This window comes from Naegleria lovaniensis, assembly GCF_003324165.1.
Source record: "Naegleria lovaniensis strain ATCC 30569 chromosome Unknown tig015, whole genome shotgun sequence".
In the NCBI taxonomy this organism is placed as follows: domain Eukaryota; phylum Heterolobosea; class Eutetramitea; order Acrasida; family Naegleriidae; genus Naegleria; species Naegleria lovaniensis.
In genome coordinates this window covers 515993-543614 of record NW_025407837.1, presented here as the reverse complement: position 1 = coordinate 543614, position 27622 = coordinate 515993, and the positions used below count along the sequence as shown (strand labels likewise).

General features: G+C 35.9%; 14 protein-coding genes across 14 annotated transcripts; 4 read left to right on the top strand and 10 right to left on the bottom strand.

Annotated features, from left to right (window-relative positions):
- Window positions 1-175: 175 nt before the first annotated feature.
- Window positions 176-2509, bottom strand: C9374_002454 (uncharacterized protein; the record flags this gene model as incomplete). Its single annotated transcript, XM_044691874.1, has 1 exon — window positions 176-2509. The coding sequence occupies one exon, from the start codon at window positions 2507-2509 to the stop codon at window positions 176-178; it is 2334 nt and encodes a 777-aa protein (XP_044550702.1).
- An 801-nt stretch (window positions 2510-3310) lies between these two features.
- On the top strand, window positions 3311-3736 carry C9374_002453 (uncharacterized protein; the record flags this gene model as incomplete). Its single annotated transcript, XM_044691873.1, has 1 exon — window positions 3311-3736. One exon carries the CDS (start codon window positions 3311-3313, stop codon window positions 3734-3736), a length of 426 nt encoding a protein of 141 aa, XP_044550701.1.
- Window positions 3737-4564: 828 nt separating this feature from the next.
- On the top strand, window positions 4565-4924 carry C9374_002452 (uncharacterized protein; the record flags this gene model as incomplete). The annotated part of the gene is made up of 1 exon (XM_044691872.1): window positions 4565-4924. The coding sequence occupies one exon, from the start codon at window positions 4565-4567 to the stop codon at window positions 4922-4924; it is 360 nt and encodes a 119-aa protein (XP_044550700.1).
- Window positions 4925-5881: 957 nt separating this feature from the next.
- C9374_002451 (uncharacterized protein) lies at window positions 5882-6436 on the bottom strand (the record flags this gene model as incomplete). The annotated part of the gene is made up of 1 exon (XM_044691871.1): window positions 5882-6436. One exon carries the CDS (start codon window positions 6434-6436, stop codon window positions 5882-5884), a length of 555 nt encoding a protein of 184 aa, XP_044550699.1.
- Window positions 6437-6545: 109 nt separating this feature from the next.
- C9374_002450 (uncharacterized protein) lies at window positions 6546-8392 on the bottom strand (the record flags this gene model as incomplete). The annotated part of the gene is made up of 5 exons (XM_044691870.1): window positions 6546-6929; window positions 7036-7376; window positions 7467-7624; window positions 7710-7751; window positions 7821-8392. The coding sequence occupies 5 exons, from the start codon at window positions 8390-8392 to the stop codon at window positions 6546-6548; spliced, it is 1497 nt and encodes a 498-aa protein (XP_044550698.1).
- Window positions 8393-8443: 51 nt separating this feature from the next.
- On the bottom strand, window positions 8444-9721 carry C9374_002449 (uncharacterized protein; the record flags this gene model as incomplete). The annotated part of the gene is made up of 2 exons (XM_044691868.1): window positions 8444-9019; window positions 9173-9721. 2 exons carry the CDS (start codon window positions 9719-9721, stop codon window positions 8444-8446), a joined length of 1125 nt encoding a protein of 374 aa, XP_044550697.1.
- A 582-nt stretch (window positions 9722-10303) lies between these two features.
- Window positions 10304-11171, bottom strand: C9374_002448 (uncharacterized protein; the record flags this gene model as incomplete). The annotated part of the gene is made up of 3 exons (XM_044691867.1): window positions 10304-10455; window positions 10563-10659; window positions 10869-11171. The coding sequence occupies 3 exons, from the start codon at window positions 11169-11171 to the stop codon at window positions 10304-10306; spliced, it is 552 nt and encodes a 183-aa protein (XP_044550696.1).
- A 513-nt stretch (window positions 11172-11684) lies between these two features.
- On the top strand, window positions 11685-15889 carry C9374_002447 (uncharacterized protein; the record flags this gene model as incomplete). The annotated part of the gene is made up of 2 exons (XM_044691866.1): window positions 11685-15371; window positions 15587-15889. The coding sequence occupies 2 exons, from the start codon at window positions 11685-11687 to the stop codon at window positions 15887-15889; spliced, it is 3990 nt and encodes a 1329-aa protein (XP_044550695.1).
- Window positions 15890-16419: 530 nt separating this feature from the next.
- Window positions 16420-17214, bottom strand: C9374_002446 (uncharacterized protein; the record flags this gene model as incomplete). Its single annotated transcript, XM_044691865.1, has 1 exon — window positions 16420-17214. One exon carries the CDS (start codon window positions 17212-17214, stop codon window positions 16420-16422), a length of 795 nt encoding a protein of 264 aa, XP_044550694.1.
- Window positions 17215-17468: 254 nt separating this feature from the next.
- Window positions 17469-19745, bottom strand: C9374_002445 (uncharacterized protein; the record flags this gene model as incomplete). The annotated part of the gene is made up of 3 exons (XM_044691864.1): window positions 17469-18300; window positions 18430-18625; window positions 18692-19745. 3 exons carry the CDS (start codon window positions 19743-19745, stop codon window positions 17469-17471), a joined length of 2082 nt encoding a protein of 693 aa, XP_044550693.1.
- Window positions 19746-19920: 175 nt separating this feature from the next.
- On the bottom strand, window positions 19921-21932 carry C9374_002444 (uncharacterized protein; the record flags this gene model as incomplete). The annotated part of the gene is made up of 3 exons (XM_044691863.1): window positions 19921-20593; window positions 20642-20837; window positions 20933-21932. The coding sequence occupies 3 exons, from the start codon at window positions 21930-21932 to the stop codon at window positions 19921-19923; spliced, it is 1869 nt and encodes a 622-aa protein (XP_044550692.1).
- A 225-nt stretch (window positions 21933-22157) lies between these two features.
- C9374_002443 (uncharacterized protein) lies at window positions 22158-23549 on the bottom strand (the record flags this gene model as incomplete). Its single annotated transcript, XM_044691862.1, has 1 exon — window positions 22158-23549. The coding sequence occupies one exon, from the start codon at window positions 23547-23549 to the stop codon at window positions 22158-22160; it is 1392 nt and encodes a 463-aa protein (XP_044550691.1).
- A 427-nt stretch (window positions 23550-23976) lies between these two features.
- On the top strand, window positions 23977-25518 carry C9374_002442 (uncharacterized protein; the record flags this gene model as incomplete). Its single annotated transcript, XM_044691861.1, has 2 exons — window positions 23977-24963; window positions 25096-25518. The coding sequence occupies 2 exons, from the start codon at window positions 23977-23979 to the stop codon at window positions 25516-25518; spliced, it is 1410 nt and encodes a 469-aa protein (XP_044550690.1).
- Window positions 25519-25530: 12 nt separating this feature from the next.
- On the bottom strand, window positions 25531-27558 carry C9374_002441 (uncharacterized protein; the record flags this gene model as incomplete). The annotated part of the gene is made up of 4 exons (XM_044691860.1): window positions 25531-25806; window positions 25885-26129; window positions 26186-26353; window positions 26430-27558. 4 exons carry the CDS (start codon window positions 27556-27558, stop codon window positions 25531-25533), a joined length of 1818 nt encoding a protein of 605 aa, XP_044550689.1.
- Between the last annotated feature and the right edge of the window lie 64 nt (window positions 27559-27622).

Below are 27622 nucleotides of genomic sequence, written 5' to 3'. Positions count from 1 at the left end.
TACAACGAGTAATAGCGCTCAAAAATCATGTGATGAAATTATTAAAACACACCAACAATTCGCTGGAGCCAAAATTTGGCTCGAGTCAAACCACCATGTCTCGTTTTAATTTTGCAAAGATATCAACATTAGTATCCTTCGGATTCCAATCTTTAAACGTATCAATAGTAAGGTTTTAAAGTTCTAAAATTTTAAATAACAAACGTGGCGTGTGAACGAGTTTTACGTGTGAGCGAGGGTCATTCCAATTTCTTTGATCCGTAGACTCCACTTGAACATCCAAAATGACACACTGTCGCAAATTGGGAGCATTGATTTTCATTTGAAGCGTTTGGAAATGAACATTGCGTACATAAATGAATTTGATTGTTTTGTGAATCTTGTCTCCACTCATGATGAGAATGTTACCAAAATCCTGGGTACAATTTTCCAAGTTAAAAGTTCGTAAATTGGGAAATGCATGAATATCAATGCAAAAACAACCTCGAGACAAGGTGAGATTTACAATTCTCTCAAAAACGGTGTTGCTTGTGTGAATGAGCGATGCTTCGATTAATGATGGAAATGCATACATGTCACACGAAACAGTCATCTCATGGTGATGTTCCATATTAAGATTTTCCCAATCAATGAGCACGTTCAGATTAGTGAGAACCATAATGTTTTCCAAAGACTTGCAATTTTTCACATGGCACATTGAAGGTGGAGTTTGAATAATCTCAAGAGAGTGCACATAATCACTCGAAAGAATTCCTCCCAATTGTTCCCACATCGTGATATTATTCAATTCATTCAACTTATCAAAATTATTGTCAAGAGATAATGAAAATCGACCCGTAATATCACTCACTTGAAAATATCCCTTAATGGTCTCAATGTTGAAGAAATTAGCAGAAAAATGCTGAATATGGGAGGCCTCAATAGGTTGACTCAATTGTACCTTCATTTCTTTCACTCGAATCTTTGTACCAGGTCCTTCATGGCGTATTGATAGCAATTCTGAAAAATTCACAAACGAACACAATTTCTCTATGATCGTGTCTCCCATAAAAATCACTTCTTTGGTTGATGATAAAAGTTCAAACAGATCAATACGCTTCACATGTATTTGAATGTGCTCACATTGGTCGAGTGTGAGTTGAGTGAGTGTATCTTTTGTTTCAATACGGGCCTTCTTAATATTGCGCAATGAAATTTGTTTCACAGAAGAAAAATCCTCATTAATAACAATTGGTGCTAATGAATCCATGTCATTGTCTTGTAAATCAAGGGTGTGGAGCTGTGTTTTGTGCTTGAAAATAAACCTCTCAATCGTTTGGTTATAATTCATTTTGAAACATGAAAGTGAAATTAATGATGGAAAGTATTGATCTTCAGAGAATGTACAGCTGTTGCAGCAAAGAGTTAAGGATTCTAATTTTGGAGTATTGAGGTCACGAATTGTTAGATGATTAATGTCTCCAGATAAGTTTAAAACTGTTAGATTTGGTAAATGGAGGTTCGAATCCAAGCAAATATCTCGTTGACCTGAGGTCATACATGATAAATATTGAATATTATCAAATTGATTCAGCAATGGTATTTCATGCATCTCTGAAAAAAAACAAAAATTCACTAATGATTTGTTCCAAGAGCGATATTGTAAAAGTTGATCCAAAGGCATAACATTGGTCACCTCGAATTCTGTTAATCCAGTTCTGAACAATTCTGAGCGAGAGGCAAAATTGGAAATTTTTTGAAGAGCGTCTTTGAGATTTTCGTTGACAGAAAGACTTAATTTCTTAAGAATACACTGATCACGGCACACTAGAATTGGCAACATTGTGGTACAATCTTCCATATAGATAGAAAGATTTTCTAGTTTTGATAAAGTATTGGCGTTTGAAGGAGTTATCACTTGACGATCGTTGGCAATAGGTGAGCTCATAAACACCAATTGTCTAATATTTGCCAAATCAGTAAATACAAGGTCCACCCATTCGACTAACGTACTGGTTGATAGCTGTTGTTGAATCAAGTCAGCTATGTTGGTACTACTGTCATCGACTTTTAAATTTCTCTCTAATTGAGAAATTTGATGTAAACATGTTGGTGGATGCTGAAGGGTCATGCGTTGAATGATCTTTGAGGATTCACCTGCTATCTGCCGTATAAACTTCATCAAGGTGTGATAGCCAATTTCATAAATGAAACATTGGCGTTCCAGAATTTTAGAATTTTTCATTTCATGCCCATTTCCTTCTCTCATCAAGACAGAAATATCTTTTGAAAAGTAATTTCTACACTCCATCCATCCGTAAAGTAGATCAAAGAAGCAATATTTCCAAAGTTCTTCATTATTCCGAATGACATTCCTAAATGTTGAACATGTATGGTTTAATGGCAAAATATCACTCGCCATTATGTTGTAAATATTAATATCCACATCGTGATCAAGTGGTCCTGGTAGGAGGAAGGAGAAGATGTTGGTGAGTATTTCATGTGGTAATTGTTCGAGTGGTGATAACATTTTTTTTATGTTTGAGGGCCCTTTCAAACCTGCAGCCGCAGCAAACAGCCGAAAAGGACGGCTGCCAGCTCCTGCTGACTTCCCAAACTTTGTGGAAATCCAGAATCCTCCAGAATCCGGATGTTTACGGATTTTGGCGGTTGTTTTTGGCTTTACGAATAAAATTTTGAACAATAAAAATGCAAAACAACAGCAACAACAACAACAATTCCGAACAAGCTTTGGAATGTTATCCTTGAACGAAATGAATTCAAATGTGGAGCTAGACAACCACATCAACGTACATCCACGAAACGAATTCTGATGTTCATCTTCTCTATGACTATCTTACCGATATAAAATTCACACCATCAGACATCAATTCAGTAATTCGTATTTTTGAAGAAAATGCTATCAGAAGCATTGTTGTTCTAAATTTATTTGATGATGAAGAGATCATGTCATTTGCATTTCATGTGAAGCAGTGATTTCTTTCCGAATGCAACCCGAAAATGAATCCAAACCAAAGATTTCACGTAAAAACAAGATTATGACTTAAGATGATGTCAAACAAATGTTCATAACAAAAGAACTTTGTGGAATCGTTCGCATCTTCCTCAAAGAAAAAGAAACAAATCATAACAATACTGACATCGAAGATGATGATGAGTCAATTTATAGTTCGACTTCAAGGTATAAATCAACAAAGAGAAAGATCAATCCACAAGATTACCATATGAGTATTATTGTTGCTTCCCATCACCAGAACATATTAATTATATTGTTATTGGTGAATTTGAAAGAGCATGTCACACTTTTGCCATGCTTTCAGATACTGAATATGAATCCAACATTCATACTCTATTGTTTAATTTGAATATACTTGGTATTGAAGTTTTACTTACAAAAGAATTCAAATTGAAACAATATTCGAATAATGATATTGTGGAATTCGATAAATTGGAGCAGCAATGGAACAGAACACATCAACCACACAACTTGCTGCAAAATTTCAAAAACAAACAATCCAACGCACATATCACCATTGGAGGAATTACCTATCACAAACAACACATTGAAAAACCAAAAGCAAATCAGACTCTCAATTCCGAATATTTAAGCATTGGTGATTATGTTCTCCAATTAGATGAAAATAATCATGTCTACATCTGCCAAATTAAGCAAATCAAACAGTGGACAAAAAGGAATAAGAAGAACAAAAACCTTTGCCTGGATGGACGTTTTTAAAGATTTTATGAAATATTTTAAGAACCGTCATTGTGGAGAACGGTTTTTTAGTAAGCAAAATAAACTGATCACCTGATCGAAATCCTATCTCAGCCGCAAAAATCCTGTTTCAACCGGATGCCAAAGGATTCTGTTGATTGTATCTGAAAATAATTTCGGCAGCGAGGACTATTCTGGCTGAATGGCTGTTTGCTGCGGCTGAAGGTTTGAAAGGGCCCTCTTATGTTTCGAAAATCATGATGATGAAAATGGAGTGTAGCTTGATCCTTGTAACTCAATATTGACATGATGGATCCCTAATTCCGAAAGTGCACAAAGGATCAAGAGAAAGAGTGTCATGAAATTTGAGAAGATGAATTCGATGAAAAGAAGAATGAATTTGGCTTAATGATTCTCCAGCCAATTCGTCTTTCCAGCTCAAGTTACACCTATTTCATCATTGCAGGCTTTTCACTGAATGTATTGGCTGCTTCAATTTTTTTACTGCGAAAACATCATCGAATGTATTGTCCTTGCAATTCACAATGGCTGATCAAGATTGTAAGGCAATCGCGCATAGTTGACTCTTTCCATCACAACAATTGGACCTTTGGTCATACACCTTAAAAGTACAAATTTCATTTGCTGAAACCTCACATTGTAACAATGGAGAAACATCGTAAACGAAAGAAAATGATTGGATCCATCAATGACGTCACACAATGGTTTTTGCCTTAAATAGCAATTTTCAGGACAAGGTCAAAAAAAGAATTTAAGGGTACCTTATTCGCTCACCGTGTCAGCAAAACTCAACAAAAAAACAATCATCATCCACCACACTCCATCATCATGTCTTTCGAAATTCCATCTCCATTCCAATGGGACGAATCCTTCTGCGTTGGTCATCAAGTCATTAATGATCAACACAAGAAGATCTTTGAATTGATCAATGCTTTGGATGCCGACAGAACTAATGGAGCTGTTTTGAAGGAATTGCTCGATTTTGTTGTGATGCACTTTAAAACTGAAGAAGATGGATTTGAAAAGGTTGCTTGGGATCAAAAGGATGCTCACAAGGAAATTCATGATAACTTTGTCAAGACTGCAGTCTCTTTGACCTCTGTCGATGATGGAGTGATGAATTTCATCAAACAATGGTTGGTGGATCACATTAAGGGAAGCGACATGAAGTATAAGGGTGTTTTGTAAGCGTCGATGGATTGTAAGACAATAAAAACCAAGTTTGTCTGAATGGGTGTGTTTCCGAGGATGACCTTCTGTTGTTGTGTTCAAACAAAATTAATATCCGGATTATATAACTTTGAAATAACCCCTGTCAAGGTTGTGAGTGGAACGTAATGCAAGTCCAATTATCGAATAAACCTTTGGATAACAGGAAACATGGGACAAGAAAAATCAGAGCTGGAATTGTGAAAGGTATTAATCTTCTTTCAATCCTCAAACTCAAAATGGGCCTTTTTGAACACAATACCACCTCATTGTGACGTTGAGAAACTATAAAGAATTCTTTAATATTCTGAAAGAATAAACTTTTACCACCTCCCATGCAAAAAAACAGCATATTGATTTAATGGAACTGTATTAAAATAACAAATTTTAGCTAAATGAATGGCTACGGCCATATCACGATGAATGCACCTCATCCCGTCCGATTTGAGAAGTTAAGCATCGTCGAGCTGCATCAGTACTGAGGTTGGAGACAACTTGGGAACCTGCAGTGCTGTAGCCTTTTTTATAAGAAGGCAAACCCACACCACAACATTCAAGGGTCGTAAAAGACTTTTTTCTGGATCAAGTAAGTGTTGCTTTGTCGAATTTTGTGCCTGAGACAGGATTTCACCACTGTTGTTTGTTTATTTCTACAGCATCTCTCGAAGAACAAGCGAGAATAAAAGAAACATTAATGCCGTCAAGTTACGATGAGGATCCTCCCTTGACTGTAATGTTAGCAAGGTTGTTCAAAGAATGTAAGGAAAAAACCACTTCCATTATCCATAATATTTGTTCTTTCATTAGGATCCATTCTGGTTCTTGAAAACCTCGTTGAACGACACAACTTTCTACCTTTTAAGGATCTTTGCTAATTCTTGAAAGAAATTGCAACCTTTCCAATATTATAGCAACAATATTAAAATTGTTAGTAATTTAAACACTCATTGAGTTGGCATGACTTGTTGTAATATTTCTATTCCTTTGAATTTTAAAATAAACCTCATATGCCACAAAGAATCCAAAGACCAATATCAAGACACTTCCAATAGCCATTAACATTTTCTTCAAGATGCTCACTCTTGTTGTGTGATCATGACATTGTTTTTCTGTTAAAATATTTTCTTTTAAATATTCCTCTGTATAGAGTGGTGATGAGAGTCGTTCAATCCACATTTTCCAAAAAACTCCCATTGCAAAATAAAAACCAATACCAAGATACAATATCATGTAGTTCGTATAGGTTGTCTCTAAATCACTGCAACTGAAATCATTCCGTCTAAAACCCATCGCAAAGACGACGGTTAGAAAAAGAATTGCAATCGTAACAGGAATGATGAAGAGAGAATATAGGACTGTGAATACTCTTTCATTACTCAAAAATACATGACTGCAATGATCATGAGATTCCGAAGGAATTGTGAGACAGAGTGAAGCAATGAATAAAACGAGTCCAAGCACCAAGTAAGGAGATGGAGGTGTTTTGGCCATTTTTTTCTTTAAAAGTTTTTTTTATGTGGTTCCCAAGAGTTCTGTAACATCCCTTGACTACTTGCAAGTAGAAGAAGAAGCATCCACAAGAAGGAGAATATCATCATCCTCACATCAACAATGATGACAACACTTCAACAATTTGTAAAAAGTTTGGTCTAAGCTCAGGATTACTTTGCCAACATTGTTTCATCAAATCAATATAAGTCGATACAATTTTCACAAGTGTTTGAATGTCAATTTCTGGATTTTGTGGAACTAGAAATTCATTCAACCATAATACAAGTTCTTCATTGTTATCGATTGAAAATGGAATGAGTGATCTGTTTCCTTTCAGAACTTGCATTAACGCTCGAGCTCCACCCTCATTGGAATCTGTGCTCGTTGTGGAATGACTTTTGAATTTTTGAAACTTTTTCGAATGTTGACTCATATAAGGAGTTTCCTCAAAAAACAATTCCCACATGATAATTGCAAAACTATAAACATCTACCTTGTGATTGTACTTGACATCACCTTCGATCATTTCATAAATAGGGAGAAATTTTGAAATTTAGAATTGTCAGCAAAATGTTAAAAAGTAAAAACACACAACTTACAACTGGATTTGGCTTCAATGAATGCATGTAAGCCATTCCTTTTGCAACTCCTAACAAGATGTCTAATTTTTGAAAAAGTTTTAAAACACATTGTCTGCTTCTACAATTATAAATCATTCGATCTAAACTTCCACGAGATAAATATTCAACGACCATACATTTTGTGGAATTAATGATACTAACTCCATAAAAATTGACAATATTTGGATGACGTAGAGTACTCAGAAGAGCTGCTTCTTTTTGAAATTCTTCAGATTCTTCATTAGATACGTCCGATTTGATAGATTTGACAGCAACTTCACTGCCATTCCATTTGGCATGATAAACGGATCCATTACCACCTATTTCGAAAGGAAATAACAAAACATTGAAATGATAATTTTATAAAACAATCGTTAGAGTTCATTGAACAAGTTGAAATATGTACATACCCTCTCCAATTTTCTTAATAATTGATAAATCCTCAACTGGAATTAAATAGGTACTATTTTCACTAGATCGATCAAGAAAATCGTGCTGCAACAGAGAATAACCTCCCTCGATATATGTTTTCATTCCTATAAAGTTGGATTCTAATTTCTTTTCAGCTCTACATTCATTTGAAATATTAGTAAAATCATCGTCAGGAGTGTAAGAAAATGTAATGATATGGTTAAACAACAAAAACACCCTACCTTTGTTTCTTTTCAAGTGTCTTCAATTTCTGAACCACTCTTCTACATGTATATATTGTGGCAAATAACACACCTGCAACCAATCCAACGATAATGATCGTTGCAATCTACACTACTGGGATAATAATTTCAAATGGTACATGTGAATCTTCAACGCAAATAAATCCGTCCACAGAATATCTACTTTCAAGATGGTACCTTTCAGGACATGGTAATGTGATGATATTAAAAGGTATTTCATAAGAAGCATCAATCACTAGAAATGCAGTAATAGAAACATTTTGAGATGTGGTTGGTGACAATAGTCTCACTGACAAGTTATTAATTTGTAAATTATAGTTGGAGGAGGAGGATGTTGTTGTTGTCAGCAAGTAATCCATTTTGATGAATGTAGAGGAATATTTGATCGATAAAGGTGCTACTAGAAATTTCACAAATTCTCCATCGAAATGTTGAATAATCAGTGAAAGGTTTTGTAATTTCTCTCCTGGATACATGGCAATATCTGGAATTGTAGAGACACCTTCAATGGTGATTCTTCTTGAACTAGAAAATTGGAGCGTTGAATGAAATGTAAAATTTCTTAAGGGATAACTAATGAAATTTCCATAGGAAAGGGCGTTATTATTGGAATCTTCCAATCCATTGAGTTCATATGAATACAACAAGATTGAAGAATACATGCATCCACCACTGTATCTCGCCAAGTTAGAAGTGCAGCTCGTTTTAGTGAACTATAGATTGGAGCGTCTCACCAAAGGATGATCATGTATGGGTAAGTCAAAAAATATGGCTCCTCCTCTCGATTGAGCTAAATTGTTTTGAAATGTTAAACGTTCAAAGTAATAATTGGACCAATATGTCGTAATTTTGTCATTAGAACTCCAACGACTTAGATAGAGAGCTCCACCATCCATTGCAGAATTATTGACAAAACTCAAGGAATACAAATTCATGGCAATTGTTTGTAAAAATAATGCTCCGCCATTATTACTTAGTGCCGAATTATTTTCAAAAACAACATTTAAAATTCCCACTAGATCAGCAAATTTGACATGAACTGCTCCTCCATGATTCGTTGGTGACTTGTTACTGGTAAAACTAGAATTAGAAATTGAAATTTCTGCATTCGACTCAACATCTTGAAAGTCAACTTGTAATCCACCTCCATCATTGTGAGAGAATGAACATTGTTCGACTTGTACCCGTGAAACACCACGAACTGAAACAGGTGTCTCACCAAGTTCAGTAAATATGGTCTTTTCAATTTTGAGCAATAGTCCTGTGATCACTCGAAGCACACTCGATGTCTGTTGTGAATCAATTTTATAACGTTGAAGAATATATCAATGGCAAACTAGAGAACACACTTACAGAGGATAAGGATCTTCCTGTAAATACACACCCACTAATTTCTGTCAAAGGACAACTAACAATTTTCATATTGAATGTTGAAGATTCACATTCGAATATTGAGTGACACGGAATATTGAACCAATCACTGTACTGTTAGAAATTGAAAATAGTGCATGATTGGGTTGAGATATAGGATTATAGTCGAAACTTGAATCAAAAATAACATTTTCCAATATGGATTCTCTCACAAGCCAATTTTCTGCACTGGTAATTTGAACAGAAAAACTACTAAACACAGAATTGACAATTTTGGAACCAATCACAGTTTTTTGCATTTTAGATTTCCATGAAACATTTTCCACAATACTATTGATCATGGTTAATCTAAAATCGCTAAAGATTACTTCAATGGATGCATGAAATGTGCAATTCTCACAAATGACATGAGAACCATATAATTGAAAACCAACAAATTTCAATTCAATATTTCTCAATATGATAGTTTTCGGGGAATTCTTGGAACTTGATAAGGATGATGCAAGAACATGGTTCGAGCAATCCAAAATGGCTGAATTTCCTTCAACTACAATTTCCAATGAATCAGGTAAAGTGATTGTTTCACAATCTGACTCGGTAGAATATATTCCTTTCGCCATGAATATTTGAATTGATTTTACATTTTCTTTTCCCGACATGTTGACAGCAGTGTCATTCAAATATCGACATGGATTCTCTTGCGTGAGACCACATCCGAGTGATGAACTGTTGTTACTAACGTTAACGTCCACGTAGAACACAAAAGTGCCATTATCATGGAGGAGTAGTCGACAGCATGACCAACTACAGAGTGTGAACAATTAGTGACATGTGGCAGGTACAATTGGACGGTGAACACGACGATTTTTTTCGTATTGGAGAATGCGATGAGATTTTGAAGTGCTGCGTCTTGCTCTGTTTGGTGCATTTATGGGAATCTTCAGAAATTGCTGGAACCTGAAAAGTGTCAAGTACACGGATGTTTGTCTCTAATGGGACTACATGACGACCAATGGCTCAATAACTACTTGAAAGGAATTCGTTCTTTTAGATGTACAAACCTTAAAAACATCTTAAAATTGTTGGTGTGCAACCAAGTCGTGTGTTGGGTACGTAAACTGGACATCGAATGTTCCCATGTCAACACATTTGGAATCAGCCTGATGTGGATATATTAAAGCTGAACGAATATATTGCCCAATTTATTCCACCTTCTGTTTGGCCTTAAAAGCACTCATCAAATGTCCATACGATTGATACAACAATAATAGTGGCATAATGACCCAGACGCCATTACTTCCAACGGTGTAGAGCCAGAAGAAATATGGATCCATGTTCAAATTATGTCCACCCTCTGTACAATATTTGTGAAATAATGAGTGTATAGTGGCATGTGTGGCAGTCATTGGATTTATAAAGTGATTTCATGATGAATAATGAAAAATATTCACAAAAACGTACCTAAAATTGCAGGTACAAATGTCATCCAGTCACCATAGAGTTCACAAACACATAATACAATTTGCCAAAAATGTCTCGATGGTTTGTTGGTCCACATCTATTGAGAGAGTAGTTTTGACCATTGTTCACAGAAAAAGTCGTCATCATGCACAATTTGAAATGTGTGAAATTTCCATGAAAATGTCCATAAATTCCAAATGAAAATATTATCATAGTCATTATTCAATCACCAATTTCAATAAATATCATTCCATATTCAAGTCGGTCTCAATTTCAATGTTGCGCCTTGATACACCACACACTTACCGTGTACATGACAATGGCACACAACAATGTATCCACTGTACAAGTCAATAATTCTACAGAGACCACACATGGATCCAACACTAACCATTTCGCATCGGCATTCTTTCCATATTCAAGCCAAACCCAATGCAACATCTTTCCGAGAGTGGATTGTGGTTGAGCCTTTGCTACCGTAGTGGTTAGAGAAAAATAGACAAACGAGCTCTCTAACACTCCGTGTACAATCAGATCAATGAAAAGCCACACAAAGATGATTTTATCGGCCCATGAAAACGAGAATTTTGAAGATGAAGAGGATGCCATGATGAATAATAATATTTTTTTTTGTGGCTTTTCAAATCAATTTTCGTTGGCGCCAAAATTTATTTGGTTTGTCCAAGCCAATTTCAACGTCTAAACTCACTGACTGGAGTTGCTTGCTGTACAGCATGGATGAAATTTCATTCTGATCTGATTCAGGTCTGTCCCTTTTTCAATTTCTTCATTGGTGTGCCAATTAGAACCTGGTAGACCTGGCTCTCTCTTTCACATTAGAACTTTCGCCTTTCTCCTCCTTTTCATTCAACACCATTCAGGGATACACTGTCTTGATTCAGTGTTCCGAAAAACCCTCAGTAGAACTTGGGCAAGTCGTTAAAATTGTCATCCATCAACTCAGTTCAACTGCCACTGAATCTCTCTTTCAAAAAATTAAATCCAAACCTCCACACGCAACACAACAAGGAGGATTCGATTCGACCAATTTCCTGGTGTGAAACACACATTTTGTATTATACACATTTCAACAAAAGGACGACGTCTCCACAGTTATACATCATGTCGCAGCACCATCCTTCTTCTTCTCTTCATGGATCCATTTCCTCCTCTCAATATTCCTCCCATACCATCAACACGTACTCTTTCAAGATTCATTTCCTATCTTGTTGTTGTTCTACATTACTGCTCTTATTTCTCTTCTGTTCTTGTTTTCTACAACAAACAGTGAATGCGCAATCTATTCGACTCGAAATTTCTCATCATACCGTAGTGGCAAGCTCTCAAGAAGTGATATTCACACTCAATCCGACGAATCCATTCAGCGCTTCTAGTTATTCATCGATCGTCTTTAGTTGTGTGAGTGCAGCATGTTCTGGTTCTTCTGTTATTGGTGGAGGTGATAACAAGAAACCTTTCGCAATCTTGACCACCGGATGGACTCCATATGCTTCCCTGATTGAGAAGCAAGTATTTGAGTTTAAAGCAACAGTGGTGCGAAATTCCATCGAGGAAGTTAGTAATTCTGTCTTTTTGACAGTACTTCCGAAAGCCATGAATTTGCAATCGACGAATTTATGGAATCCGGGTGAAATAATGAAGTGTGACGGAGCCAATTGTTATTACGAAAGTTTTTTAGATGTCATTCCAAAAACGTATGGGAGCAAGGCTGTTGGAGAGGTCTCTATTCGTTATTTATTGGATGGAGTTCCTATAACTGCATGGGAAGATAAACAATTTTTCAAAATTTCAGCATCCCAACTCGTAGCAAGTAGTGGAAATGTGCGAAATTTAACAGCCATGGTCATGTCACAAACGTTACAAAATTCAACCTTCACAACAATGATTACTGGAAGTGTGGATTTATATGGATTTTATTTAATTAAGGGAGGAAATCGAACACATTCGATGGATAAGGATTTGTACTTGTCCATTGGTTCGTCCAATTTGAAAAATTATCCTTTGAGTTTATTGAGCTCGGTGACTTGGACTTGTTCTCGTTCACAATCTGGGGCTACACCATGTCCATTCACATCTTTTGTTACGAGTGGATTGAATACTCAAATTAAGGCATCGGATTTGTTGGCTCTCAATATCACTGGTCGATTTTATTTCAAAGCTCAAGTGACATCTATTTATGGAGAACAAGCAACGTTGAATTCGACCATTGATTTGTCTGCAATTTCTCTTCCAAATTTGTATGCTGAACCACTTGCACCTTTTATTAGTTGTTTCTCAGGATCTGCTACGACGTTTAGTGCGAGAATTTTTGTCGATCAAATTTCAGCTGCCATGACCATTGCTCGAGTGGTGGGACAACAATCCGATTTTGGATCTAGTACTTCAAAACACACGACTCAAAAAGGAACAATTTTCACAGTAACCATTAATGCCTACAATTGCCAAAAAATTCAATATGCAGAGACATATGGAATCACTTTGCAAAATGGTGTCACCATGTACGTCTACTTGACAAGTATGATTGTACGATTGGATGCTCCTAGCGCAGTCAATTATTATTCAATGAACAAGTATGCCTATGAAAGTTATGGTGTTGCCGTGTGGGAAATGGCCTCGCTCAATAATCAAGATTTATCACTTTTGGAAATTACAACAGACGACGGCACTGTTGTGGTCTCGAAACGCAATATTTATTATTCCAAATTACCTTACTTGACGGGAAATTTCAAGTTTTGGTTTTCACACAAGTATGGAGGCAAAATGTATTATCCAGCCTATTCGAACCCTTACCTTCCTAGCTCGTTATCTAATTTAGGATGCAATAATCTTTTGGTCTATGCAAATACAGCCATGGATTATATCAATAACCAACTCGGTTCTCTCAATCTAACAAGTGTGAAACGAATTTCAGAAATGGACACATTATTGAAATCATTTCTCTTTTGTTCCTATGGCAGCACCTTTACTGACAATCAAGCATCTCTCTATTATTTTAGACAATTAGCAACCACTGTCGCTGGAAACATGTTAACAGAAGTGGAAAAGGCAAAAGATCTCATGCATGACATGGACGACTATTTGGCAAAAATGTTGAAGAGTTTCACACAAAATATTCTCACTTTCACCAACGTTACTGGTATCTATGATGAAGTGATGAAAAATGGAGCTTGGAAAACAGCACTTATTGGAAATGTTCAATTAGTGACCTCGAATGGTATGGAAATTCCATATTTCCCTTCAGGTGCTTCTACTTTTCTCGTTGATTCTGCAATGGATGGTTCAAACCAAAATATGGAACAATATGCTTCCAATATTGCTCAAGCCGTTGATGCCTTACATTCTCTCTATGAATCCTCTAATTCGACATTAACTCTGAAGGGTTTCAAAATGATGACCAGATATCTCTATTCATTGACTGAAACACAATCTCTATCTAGTGGATTAGAGGCCAATCCAGTGAATGTTTCCATTACATTTCCTAAAAGTGGTATTGTCGATAATGGATTTTTTGGAGATTATCGACTTGCGACATCATCCATGGCTGTCAGTCAACCACAAAATGAAACCAAAGTTGCAAATACTTTTGTCATTCCAATGGTTGTGACAGCTCATATCACAAGATTAGAAGATAATTCCATCTTGTCAGTCTCCAATCTCACAGAAACCATTAAGATTTCATTTGATCGTTACCAACCATCTCGAACCAATTACGACGACTATGTGAATGGAAACTTAAAAGTTGCATGTGTGTATTATGACACTGTCAGTGAAAAGTGGTCATTGAGTGGAGTGACCACTCGTATCAAATCTTCAGATGGTTTTCTAACCATTGAATGTGAAACGACACATTTATCATCATTTGCAGTGATTTATCAAGATGTTTCGAGAGGATTAAGTGGTGGAGCTATTGCTGGAATTGTAATTGGAAGTTTGGTTGTATTTGGATGTTTGGTCGGTTTGATCGTGACAGCTGTTCTTGTTGGATACTTTGTTATTTATCCAAGAGTGATGAAAAATAAGAAAATTTCCTCATCCGAACGAGAGAAAACAGGCACTACAACTTCGACCAAATTAGAAACTGTGAACATGATCAAATCTCCAACTGTTTCTGATACGACGAGTCCAATCCCTCTCTCTCAAGACACGGATAAGAATTTTACAAATTCTCTCTTCATTTCAGAATATTCTTCTGTTCGAACGGACAATGTTGCATCGAGTCCAAGTAGTGCCTCTTCCACAATGGATTTGGTCAGCAAAAAGTATGAAATTTTGGAAAAGATTGGAGCTGGAGCTTTTGGTTCTGTATTTAAGGCAAGATACTTGTTATATTCAGGAAAACCAGGAGAAGCTGAATATGTTGCGATTAAGAGAGTCAACCTGACTGGATTATCTGAATTGAATGAAAAATTCCAAGAAGCTGTGAACATGTTCAAGAACAAACATGAAAATATTGTGACACTTCAAGATGCCATTGTCGATCAAAATACCATGTCTCTCTTTTTAGCCATGAAATATTACAGTTTTGGAGATTTGGAAAAGAAAGTGAAAGCCAAACAGAGACTCTCAGAAAAAATGTTAAAACAAATTATTTATCAAGTGTGTAAGGGATTGAATTACATTCAAGTAGAAAGTGGAATGATTCACAGAGATGTCAAACCTTCCAATATTTTCATTGATTCCATTGACGAGAAGGAACAACGCATTCGAGTAGTCTTGTCAGATTTTGGTCTCGCCAAAGAAAGTGACATGATGAGTAGTTTCTCTTTCGCTGGTACTCCTTATTTTATGGTAAGTTGAATTTATTGATTGAACCAATCACACACTCATTATTGTGTGAACATTGTTTTCAAAAATTTGTTTGAATATTTATTGAATTCATTTCCAATATCATCCATTCACACCATTCACACCATTCAAACGATTCACATCATTCACACCATTCCAACTATTCACACCATTCACACCATTCAAACGATTCACATCATTCACAATTTATTTAACAGAGTCCTCAACTTCTCATTGGATCCAAATACAGTTTTAACACAGATATTTTCAGTTTGGGATGTAGTATCTTTATCATGATTACTTTTGATGCAAGTCAATCTTTGGCTCAACTTTATTTGAGAAATCAATCGAATGTGAATGTGGTTCATTCCTTCATTACAGAGAGTATTGAAAAAGCTGCTCCACATCAATACAGCAAGGAATTTATGGATGTATTATTGCAAATGTTAGAATTTGATGCAGACAAGAGACCCAATGCAAAGGATATTTTGGAAATGAGTTTTTTCAAAGACATTCAATGAGATTTGTAATTTATTTAAACAATACAAACAATAACAACTGTGGATTTCAATTTTTTCATTTTCATAAATTTATTCACAATTAAATTTAAATAGTTTTAAGGTTGAGTATTACAAAAGAATACTGATTTTCTTTGCAAAAAAAAATGAGAGAAGTGATTTGTATTCAACTCGGACAAGCAGGCATTCGGATGGGAGATTCATTTTGGAAACAATTATATAGAGAGTATTGGACGAGCCTTGGATCATTTAATATTAGGCAATCAGTCTTTATGTGCCGTATTCAATTCTACATCAGTAGTGGATGTGTTCAAGAAAATTGAATGGCAAGCCACCAAAATGTATGAACGAAATGCATTCCTTCATTGGTTCGTTGAAGATGGACTTTCAAGCAATGAATTTTATGACTGTTTACAAAATCTAGGATCGCTCATTAGTGACTGCGATGAAATGAATGATTTTGGAAGAAGAGCCAGATATTTAGTTATTCACACAACAAAAATTCGGGTCTGAATTGAATTTTTCACCAAAATTTATTCCTCTTTAATACATTGCCGAACCAATTCCATAATTAATGGATTTTCTAAGGCTGCAGTGACTCGCTCTTTATCGTTCATTTGCTTATTGACTTGTTCTTCTTCATTATGTGATCCTTCGGTCACATAAATTTCCAATTTATACCTCGTAGTAAAAGTACTCTTTCCGTATCGCTTTTTTAACCGTTCCCGTATGCATAAACTAATATGTGACACTAAAGAGCAATGTTTGACTGTAGGTGTGAAAAATATTTTCACAATATTATTCGCGTCAAAAACTATTGAATTTTCATTTACAATATTTAACTCTTCCAAAGAATATGGATGTTCCGGATCTCGAATATCTGCAATAGATTCAAATAAATCAATTTCATCAAATTCATCATTCAATCGAAATGTAACGGGTGTCGATATCGTTTTCCAAACTGTTGTTGCTGTTGTTGACATTCCCGACAATGATTTTGATTCCTGCGTACACGAAGAAGAATGATTTTGACCATTTTGAGAATTAGAGTTTGAAACACTTGTGGCAACCGTTACAGGAGGTGTTACACCTTCACTTTTACAAGCACACACAGTTGAAGATGCTGAAAAGAGAGAAACGAGTGAAGGCTTTGCACTTTCTAATATTAAATTTTGTTGTTCTTGTGTATTTACAGAAGATAAAAAGGAGGATGATGAAGATGGATGGATGATTTCTTGTTGTTCCTCTTGATCAAGCTCTTTCATTAATTTCAATTGAATATTATGTTCCGATGATGAAGATGATGAAAGGGTAGGGTGTGCTTCCATCCTCGTCGTTGTTACGTGATCATGAGCCATTCAGTGTGTGTGTACTTGTCTTGTTGAATTAAAATATAAGTTATAACAGAAGAATAATAAACTCCAATCGCGTTCAAAGATGACCACTGATGGAACTTCTAACGTTATTTTTTTTTGTTTGAAAATCTTTTGCATTTTTTTCGGAATCCAATACAAAATAGGAAAAGAAAGCGCAAGGGATTTCAAAAATTCAATTGTTGAGTTCAACAACCTTAAGAACACATTCACTTCTTGAATCCCAATTCAACGGAATTCTTCAAATCGTATACTAATTCGAAACGAGTGAAATTATCAAGCATGTTGTGTTCACAACATATTTGAACTCGATTGAAAATTTCACTCGAAATGGAAAAGGCAGGTGTTGAGACTGAGGGTGAAAGTATGGCATTTGTTGTTGTTGCATGATGTTCTCCACTAGTGAAGGCGTTCATGGAGACTGGATTCACTGGTTGAATGCCACTATTGGTAGTTGCCATGGCATTTGACAAATTACCAATTTTGGGAGTAAGGTTCGAAATTGTGTTTGAGGGAGGCACCGAAGGAGTCAAATCCTTCATGGGAGAACGTGCTGGTGAACGATTGGAAGGAGATCGAGCCGATAATTGTCGACTACTTCTCAACGACATGTACAATTCCATAATTTCTGGAATTCCAAATTCCTTTCTTGGAATATTCAATTCGAGTGGTGCTCCAATTCGTAAATATGTGTCGCAAATTTTCAGAAAGAGTTCAATTCTTAACTTGTCTGAGGTAACTTTCTTGTATTGTTCCACAGCGTGCCACATTAAAATGTCTTCGGAAGCAAAACACTTTTCAGAGAATTGTAAAAAGAGAGAATTCCATTTTTCGTTAGTCAAAATTTTTCGAATGTGATTGGAATGGTCAGCAGGTTGTTGTGAATTTGAGGCTGATGGTTCCATGGGAAGATTGGAAGATGATTCATTCTTTTTCTTATCAATTTTTTGATACACAAAAACTGGAAGAGTGATCGAAATGAACGTATCAACCATGCATGCAATTTCAATAGTATTCGCAACTGGAACATAGTAATCCACTCTGTGATGATTGTGATGGAACACATTGCATAGGATCGAAATTTTAACAATAACCAATTACCAAACATCGAAAATGGTTGAAAGGTAACAAACATGATTATGGTCACACAAAAGAAATAGCAACACTTACAATGTTGTCACCTGAGTAAAGAGAGAAGGAATTCCATACAGTAAAGCAAAGAAAATCCAATTGACCATTGTGAAAATAATTTCCATTTTCACAAACCAAATATCTTTTTTCATAAAGAGAGCAATAATTGCAAAAACAACTCCAATAGCAGCGTAAACTCCCAAATAGGTGATAAAGAGAGTGGTGTTGTAAGAACCTTTTCATTTCGGTAACAGTTTCCAAATGTCATTGCTGTCAAATTCATGAAAATTTTCAAACATACCAGTTCCACATCCAGATGGGGAAAATAAAAATGTATCAATCACAAATGCTTGTCTCTTATTGGAATTTTTGATTCCGTTTGTAAAGTTGTAATAATCCACACCTCCAATAATTAAATAAATTGAAATGTGAATAAAACAAACAACTCCATAAACAAGATAAATAAATTTGGAGCTCACTAAAAATTTCAGCAATTCTAACAGTCTTCCTTTTTCAAAGCTTTCTAAAAAGGTGTCTTTCTTGAGTATGATTTCTTCTTCATCGTCATGTTCATGATGTATTGCAATAGTGGTTGCTTGGTTTTGTGTATTGCTGTCAGTTGTCAAATTTTCTTTTACAGGCGGAACGAGAGCACTGGTAGATGCTGAAGATAAACTAACTTCAGAATGAGAAGCAATGGACTGATAAGAAGCACTAACGTTCATCCCCTTGTTATTTTCGGAAGTAGATTGGCCATCGCTTGGTTGAGTAGCCTCATTCGACGACGATGTCACCTCAATCATTGGAATGTCCTTATTTTTGAAAATGACATTTGGCAGAATCATTTCTCTTTTTGCAATTCTCACTTTCACATTATTCAACCACGACAGCACAATCAATCGAATAAATCTCAAAATTATTGTACTTGCCAACGTAGGAACACATAAATAATAAATTAAGGAAAATATGAAACATGGATAAATTTTTCGACCAATTAGTATTCGTCCTGAAATCACTACATTGTAAATAAACCCAGCTAACGCTCCTAGAATCATGAGAGCTGGATTCCTAGCCACCGTCAAGAAGTTCACCTTTTCAAGTCGTTGGTTTGAATGATTGGTAGTGGACAATTTCTTTAATTGAATTAATTTATAGATAAACCCAGAGAGTGAAATGAGTAATAGAAGAATATGAGCAGCGAGAACAATGGCAGCAATGACAATGGCTGAAACTTCATCATCACAGAGACCAACTTCACTCTTATTGCCATTTGCTAGAAGAATGGGATGACAAACGAGAGTGTCATTCAACGATGATGTGGTCGAATTGTTGTTGTTGTTGATGGTCGAGTTCATGTGGTTGTGGAGGTTCGGAATTGTTGGTTGCAGCCACTGGTATAGCCGTTGTTGTTATTTTTTGAGCTGTGAAGAGATGAACTCGCGAGGACATGTCATCAAAACGACAGTTCACGCGGCGACAAAGGTATTTTGAAATGTCGAATGAGGTTGCGACAATCCATCATTATTCGATTTACCTAGAGGAAGTAATGTTAAGCTCTGAAGCAAGTTGTTTCGAGTAGATGGCTTCAAACCTTGTATAATTGTCAAGCATGTTATGTTCACAGCATATTTGAACTCGATCAAAAATGTTTGGTGCAACAAGGATGGTGGGAGAGATTGCACTCTTCTCTGAAACTTCAGTTCGAAAGACTGAGACACTCGTGGTGGGTGGCAATGTGACTGTTGTTGGAGAATTTCCCTTGTTGGAAAGTTGTCGGCTAGCTCGTAATGAAGTGTACAAGGCCATAATTTCAGGAACACCAAAATCTTTTCTTGGAATATTCAATTCGAGTGGTGCTCCAATTCGTAAATACGTGTCACATATTTTCAAAAAGAGCTCAATACGTAATTTTTCTGAAGTGACTTTCTTGAATTGTTCCACTGCATGCCACATCATGACGTCTTCAGATGCAAAGCTCTTTTCTGAGAATTGTAAGAATAATGCATTCCACTTGGAGTTGGTTAATATTTTTCGAATCACATTGTCTTCCTTGGAGTTGTTTGAGGAAGCTAGTTCAATTTCCATGTCTCGTTTTCCTCTATCAACTTTTTGATAGATAAATACAGGTACAAAACATGACATGATAAGATCTGCAATACATCCAAACAGAATAGTCATAACCCAAGGAAAGTAATAATCCACTCTACAGAATGTTAAAAAATTGCAAATAAGAAATGCAAGTAGAACTTACAAGGTTGTAATCTGTGAAAATAAGCTAGGAATTCCATAAAGTAGAGCAAAAAATATCCAATTCAAAGAGAGAAACCCAATTTCAATTTTCACAAACCAAATATCCTTTTTCATCAGCAAGGCAATGATTGCGAATAATGCTCCAAAAGCAGCATAAATTGCCAAGAACGAAATGAAAATATTTGTGTTATAGGAGCCTATTGCCCGTACATGTAAAAGTACAACAGCATTTGTGTTACGAAAATGAATGCATGTATTGGCATGTGACCGCATGAGGTTATTTTGAACTTACCTGTTCCACATCCTCCTGGTGAAAAGATGTATGTATCTACGACAAATGCTTGCCTACTGTTCGTGGAGGAAGTTTTGATACCATTTACAAAATTGTAATAATCAATTCCTCCAATAATCAAATAGATCGAAACATGAATAAAAGTAATAATTCCGTAAAACAAGTAAATGAATTTTGAGCTCACTGAAAATCTCAACAGTTCGATCAATCGTCCTTTTTCAAAACTTTGCAACAAGGTGTCTTTCTTGAGAATGACATCTTCGTCTTGCATGTCACCAGTGGCAGCCACATCCGTGTCTTTTGGAAGCTTGAATATGTCTTCCATTCGAAGGGAATAACTGGACCCTCTTGTGAGGGTATTCGTTGATGATGCCACACTCGTTTGGGACCCACTAAAGCCACTGGTTGATAGACTGGTCATGTTCGATCCAGTTGACTGTTTCGCATCAACAAGCAACATGTCCTTCTCAGTCACATGCAACAATTCTCTCTTTCCAATTCTCATTTTCACACTGTTGAGCCACGACAATACAATCAGTCGAATAAATCGTAGTAAGGTTGTACCTGCTATCCACGGAATGCAAAAGTAATAGACGAGAGTGAAGATAAAGCAAGGATAACTCTTGCGACCAATTAGAATTCTAGTACACATGACAAAGGTACATGCATAACCAACACTGCACCCAATGACGATTAATGTTGGGTTTCGTGCAAGGGTAAGAAAATTCACTTTTTGAGATGACTGGTTTTTAGACAACTTGACCAGTTTATACACCAGACCACCAAAAGAGACCACCAAGAGACATGTATGAACCATCAACACGACTGCAGCAATCACTCGTGCTGATACATGGTCGTCACACAATCCCACTTCGCTCTTGTTTCCTTGCGCTAAAAGTAGAGGATGGCACACGCTTGTATCATTGAGAGAATGTAACGTATTGTTTGTTGTTGCTGTTGTTGTTGTTGATGAAGTGAAAATACCTGAATTGAAAAACATGCGTCTGGTGATGAATGGCGACAGGAACTGTTTAAATATTTTTCTTTTGAGCGCTGCAAATCTGATGCGCAGCATGACAAAATTGTGGTGATAGAGGCAAAAAAGTGCATCACACCCACGAACTGCTGCAGTTTGAAAGGGAAATTCGAAACAATTGGTCATGATGTGTGAAACTATTGCGTGAATAGCAGGTTGAGGTACGGAATTAATCGTATTCACAATTCATCATCGCTGCGTTTGAGAGCTGTTAGAGGTTGAGGGGATGGAATTATTCGAGAACTTAGTATTGGTGGTTAAGGGCTCAAACGAAATCTTTACAATACCAAATCGACAAATCATATCTTCAGTATCTGTAGAGAATGAAGAAGAACTGTCAAAAGAACCTTGATGAGAATGTCTTCTGTTTTTGCTTGTTGTTGACGCTTTCAAATCTTGATTCTTGTTGCTGGAATTTTTCAATTGTTGCTTACTGGATTTTCGAATGAAATTCTTGGTAGAACACAATTCATGATTACCAATCGATTTTCTATTTCCAGCAACATTGGAAATACTGTTGCCGTCATTCAAGTCCGAAGTAATTTCATTGCAAATCTCGGTCGATTGTGAAAGGTCTACACTGCTAGTGGGTTGATTGTTTTTCGAATGTTGTTGTTGTTGAATTGAACTTGCTGCATATTGCTCAAAAAACGCATCAAACGAAGAGGAGCTATCATTATTTGAGGTGAGAGGAAATTCGTTGGATGATGTACTTGAGGGTTCTGTGGTTGAATGGAAACCTCCACGTTTGGAGAAGGGAGTTAAGGCTTTTAAACTATGACCCTTTCTTCTTGTAGAATGTGGTTCACATTGAACACTAGCCTTGCATTCTTGTACTTCTTCTTTTTGGTTGTTGCAAGGCAGTGGATTTACTGGAATGGTCAACTCAATGCTCAAGTCTTGTTGCAATTCCATTGATTGATTCTTGTATTTCAATGCATCCAAACCTCCCGATTCTGATGCACTTCGTTTTGGGAGAGCGATGAGATGTGTTTTCCTATTATTATTATTATTATACAAATTCATGGTTGTTTCATCCTCCTTGTTGTTGTTGTTCATCATCCAATCGGGTAACAATGTGGACGATGTATTTGGAGTGGTTGGTTGTTGATGATTTTGATTATTACTAGAATAATTACTACCTTGATTCTCCACGTTAGAAGAACCAGTGGTTGAAGTTATAGATCGTCTTCCTCTCGGAGAAAGAGCTCCAGCAATCCGTGAAAGAGAATTTGAAAACGAATGTGTCATTGTTTTTCCACTACTACCACTACCTCTTCGTTGGCGTGGAGAAGGAGGCGTTTTCTGTTGTTGTGATTGTTGTTTGGATGATAAATGTTGTTGTACTCGTTCTGGATCCCAAAAATCCATCTTGTTCATTACTTCCGATGTGTTGTTGCTGTTATTATTATTGAAATCATCATCCACTCCTACAAAATCATTATCACTTGTCGTGCTACTATTTCCAACACTTCGTGGGCTATGGGCTGGATCATCGGTATCACCATGGTTGGTTGTCGTGAGATGTTTCCTCGGAGAGAGTTTTCGTTTGAGAGAAAGTAAGAACTTGTTTACTTGCATTTTGTTGTTTACAGATACTTATTCTTGTTTCATTGAATAAGTATCTGATGATCATCACTGAGATGGAATCATGGAGAGAGAGGAATGACGGTTGATGATTCAACTCAATTTTGTCCTCTCATTGAGCAAGTCATGACAATGCGATATCTTTGAATCTAATACACTCTTTCTTTGTCCATGGTTGCATTGGTTTTGGAGTTGAGTTAGATTCTTATGGATATTGGAATGAGAAAGAAACTTTTAATTTTGGTGAATTTTATTTCTTAATAACACAATAGGACAACAAATTTTCAAATTCAGCTTCAAGTTATATTGAGGACATGAAATACAAAACGATGAACGTCTATCATAAATCTCTTTCTGAATATATTAAGGTTGCAAGAAATATGAACTCGTGATGTTGGAACAAAAAGAAAAAAAAAAGAAAATGAGTGTTCTCATCACAACCTCCCTCGGAGAGATGGTTGTGGATTTATGGGTGGAAGAGTGTCCGATTGCGTGTTTTAATTTTCTTTCACTATGCAAAATTAAATACTACAATAATTGTAAAGTATTTCATGTGGAGAAGAATGCTTGGTTTCAGAGTGGAGATCCAACCCACACCGGAAAAGGAGGACATTCAATTTTTCATTTGATAGAAGAGAAGAAGGCTTCTGATCAAAAGCAACCATTTCTGAAAGAAAAAGAAATTTATTTCAATGATGAAATTAATGTTCGGAAAAAACATAATCTAGAGGGATTATTGTGCATGGCAAACAAGGAACATCCGAATACCAATGCAAGTCAATTCTATATTACAACAACGAATAGACATTTGGATTATCTGGATGGAACACACACCATTTTTGGTCGTGTTGAAGAAGGTATTGATGTGGTCCGTGCCATTGATAAATTATATACAGAGAAAAAAGGTGAGCTTGAAGTACCCATTCAAACTGTGAGAATTAGACATACACAAATTCTTTTTGATCCATTTGAAGAAGAAGAATCGTTGAAAAAGCAATTTGAATCATTCTACAAGTATGTTCAAATGATGATTCCGGATAAAAGCCCAGCTGCTATACACGACGATGAGATTATTGAAATTCCTCAACAAGTACTAAATGAAGAGGGTGAAACTGAGGAAGATTATGAAACAAAGAAGGAAAGAGAAGCCAAATCGAAAGCGGTTGTATTGGAGATGATTGGTGACTTGCCTGATGCTGAAGTAGCACCGCCAGAGAACGTCCTTTTTGTCTGTAAGCTAAACCCTGTCACAACAGATAAGAGTTTAAGATTAATTTTCTCTCAATTTGGAAAAATCAACAAGTGTGAAGTTGTAAGAAATAAGATGACAGGGAAAAGCAAAACATATGCATTCATTGAATTTGAATCAAGTGAAGCCTGTGAAAATGCATATTTGAAAATGGAGAATGTAAGTATTTGGGCTCACAATATGGTTAATAGATTTAATTTCCAACCTTGTGTGTATTGGCACAATGTTACCTGCAATAATGTTTTTAATTTTAACCATTGAATGTATGATTGATGAAATCAATGATTTTAGGTGATTATTGACGATTCCAGAATACATGTAGATTTTTCGCAATCTGTAGCAAAACTGTGGTGGCAAAACGAACAAGAAAAGAAGCAGCACTCTTCAGCTTCCGCACCAAGGACAACTGGAACTCTTGAAACAACTACTAGTACTGTGCAGCAACATCAAAATGAACGAAGGCTAGGTGGAGAACGTAGACTCGATGCCAGACCTGGCAATCCGCCATCTAGAAATTACCAAGACCAGCACAGGGACAGTCACAGTCGACAAGGCTCTTACAATAGATACCAAAACGATCGAGAGCACTACAACAAAAGCCATAAAGATAGAAGAGAAGGTGAATCGATTTCATCAGATTCGTATCATAAACGAAAGACCTATGACTCACATTACGATTACAATCGAGATTATTCCAAAAAGAATAAGCGATAAGAATCATAAGCATCATTTACTGTGCAGCTGAATTTGTTTTTCACGGTTATTGGTAATTCTTTTTGCAGCATGACCTACTACCAGGATTGAAATTAGAACTTTTAACAAAAACAGACAGCCATAGGTCAATAAAATTGTCACCAACGTCCAAATCACAGTGTGGTCTGAGCTAAAGAATTCCCAACTTCTTTCCATCGATTCCAATACCATTCTCAAAATGACACAAATAATTGGACCCTCAACAAACCCAACTCTTCTTGCCACAATGTTGGTATTATCGAGAAAAGACTATTTCGTAACCATACATTCATTTTGTAGCGTTGAAATTAATGCCATTAAATAGCAATAAATTACAGTAACACTTACATCAAAATGCGTCATGCTTGTCAAGTCTGAGGACAATTTGAGAATATAATCATCATAATTTTCACAATTAATTTTGTTAAATTTACAAATAAAAGCATGCTTGATGGAGTCTGCAATCATTTCAGAAGATATGATGGTGAAAATAATTTGTACAAATTCTTCAATTTCATATTCTCCACTGTAGAGGGAATTTTGAAAGAAAATTACAACACTAAATACAACCATTTCAAATCGCTCCACAATGTCTGACATGAACAACAACCATGAATAATTAATTATTGGCAAAATGGTGATCACTTACCTGTACATGATAATTGGAAAAGAGCTTCTTTCACAGACTTTTTAAAAATACTAGCCTTTAGCTCTACAAAGTTAGTGGAAATTAGAAGAGTGAGAAGGGATTGGTTGCGTGAATTTAGAGCAATATTTAGAGTAATGATTCTCAACAGAGATACCATGGTATGAATATCTATAGTGATCATTTCCATTCAATAACAATGTTTAAATATTAATGCAATGACCTCAAAATTTTCAAAAAAACTTACACAAGTATACAAGATGTGACACAAAGGAAAATACTGCATTAAATATCAATTTTCGTTTTTCAGAACTATCATTTTGTGCTTTAAATTTTGGGTCCGTTGCCGTAAACATCATGGATACAATTGAATCTTGTCCATAAGCCGAACATAGTCGATCAAATATTTCCAACATGTTATACAGCATGAATAGTTTTAACACACTCTCTCCTCTTATTGCATGGTATAATAGAGAATAATCCGTAGTTATAAATACAATATATACATTTACAGCGAGTGCTAATAGTTTGAGTAAATCACAAACACTCGAGTTGCTCAATTTGGTTATTCCTCTCGTGAGTAGCCCAATTAAGGCAAAAATTATTCTCAAAGGAAAAAACGTGAAATGAAACAGAAGAGAATCAAAACATATGAAAAATCCGAAAAATAGATATTGTTCCAACATGAGCGGCACTTCAATGAAATTGTAAATACTTCTTCGTAGTTCTTCTCCATACGTAAGTTTGTTCAAATTAGATTTCTCTTCTTTTAGATGGGAAGGCTCACTCACTTTAGTTGTACCTGGTGTGGATGAAGGAGTTAGAGTAGTGTTTGGTAATAAATCGGTCGTTCTGTTGCTACTACTAGTCATTAAAGCCTCACCAAAAAGTTGATTTGCAGATAATGGAGTTTTTACAGGTGATTTATGTAGTGAAGCCATTCTAGAATTTAAATCCAACTCTCCTTGAATATATTTAAATATACTATTGACACGAGGTAAGTGTTTGGAAGCTTTGGAAATCTTTTTAGGTGATTTTGGAATATATTCGGTGGTTGAATGATTGCCAATCATTAAATTATTCGTTGCTTGAGGAAATACTTTTCGGGGAGATTTAGGTGATATGGATGTCGTATGAGAAAGGAGTATCGGAAGTTGTAAGGGTGATGATGAATGATTATTAATTAAATTATGTTCCGAATTTGAATTAAAGCCAAGCATTGGAACTGTTGATGATTGGAATTTCTCATTTGTTTTTAATTCATGACTATTACCTCCCGTCAATACCATTGAAGAAGACTGCATTTCCAAAGACATCCTATCAGAATGGCAAGATAACAACGATGAAGAAGGAGCATCTTCTTGCAATTCATTCATTTTTTTTCATTTTCAAAAAGAAATCAACGTAAAATTGAATGTAAAATTATATTACATATCAAAA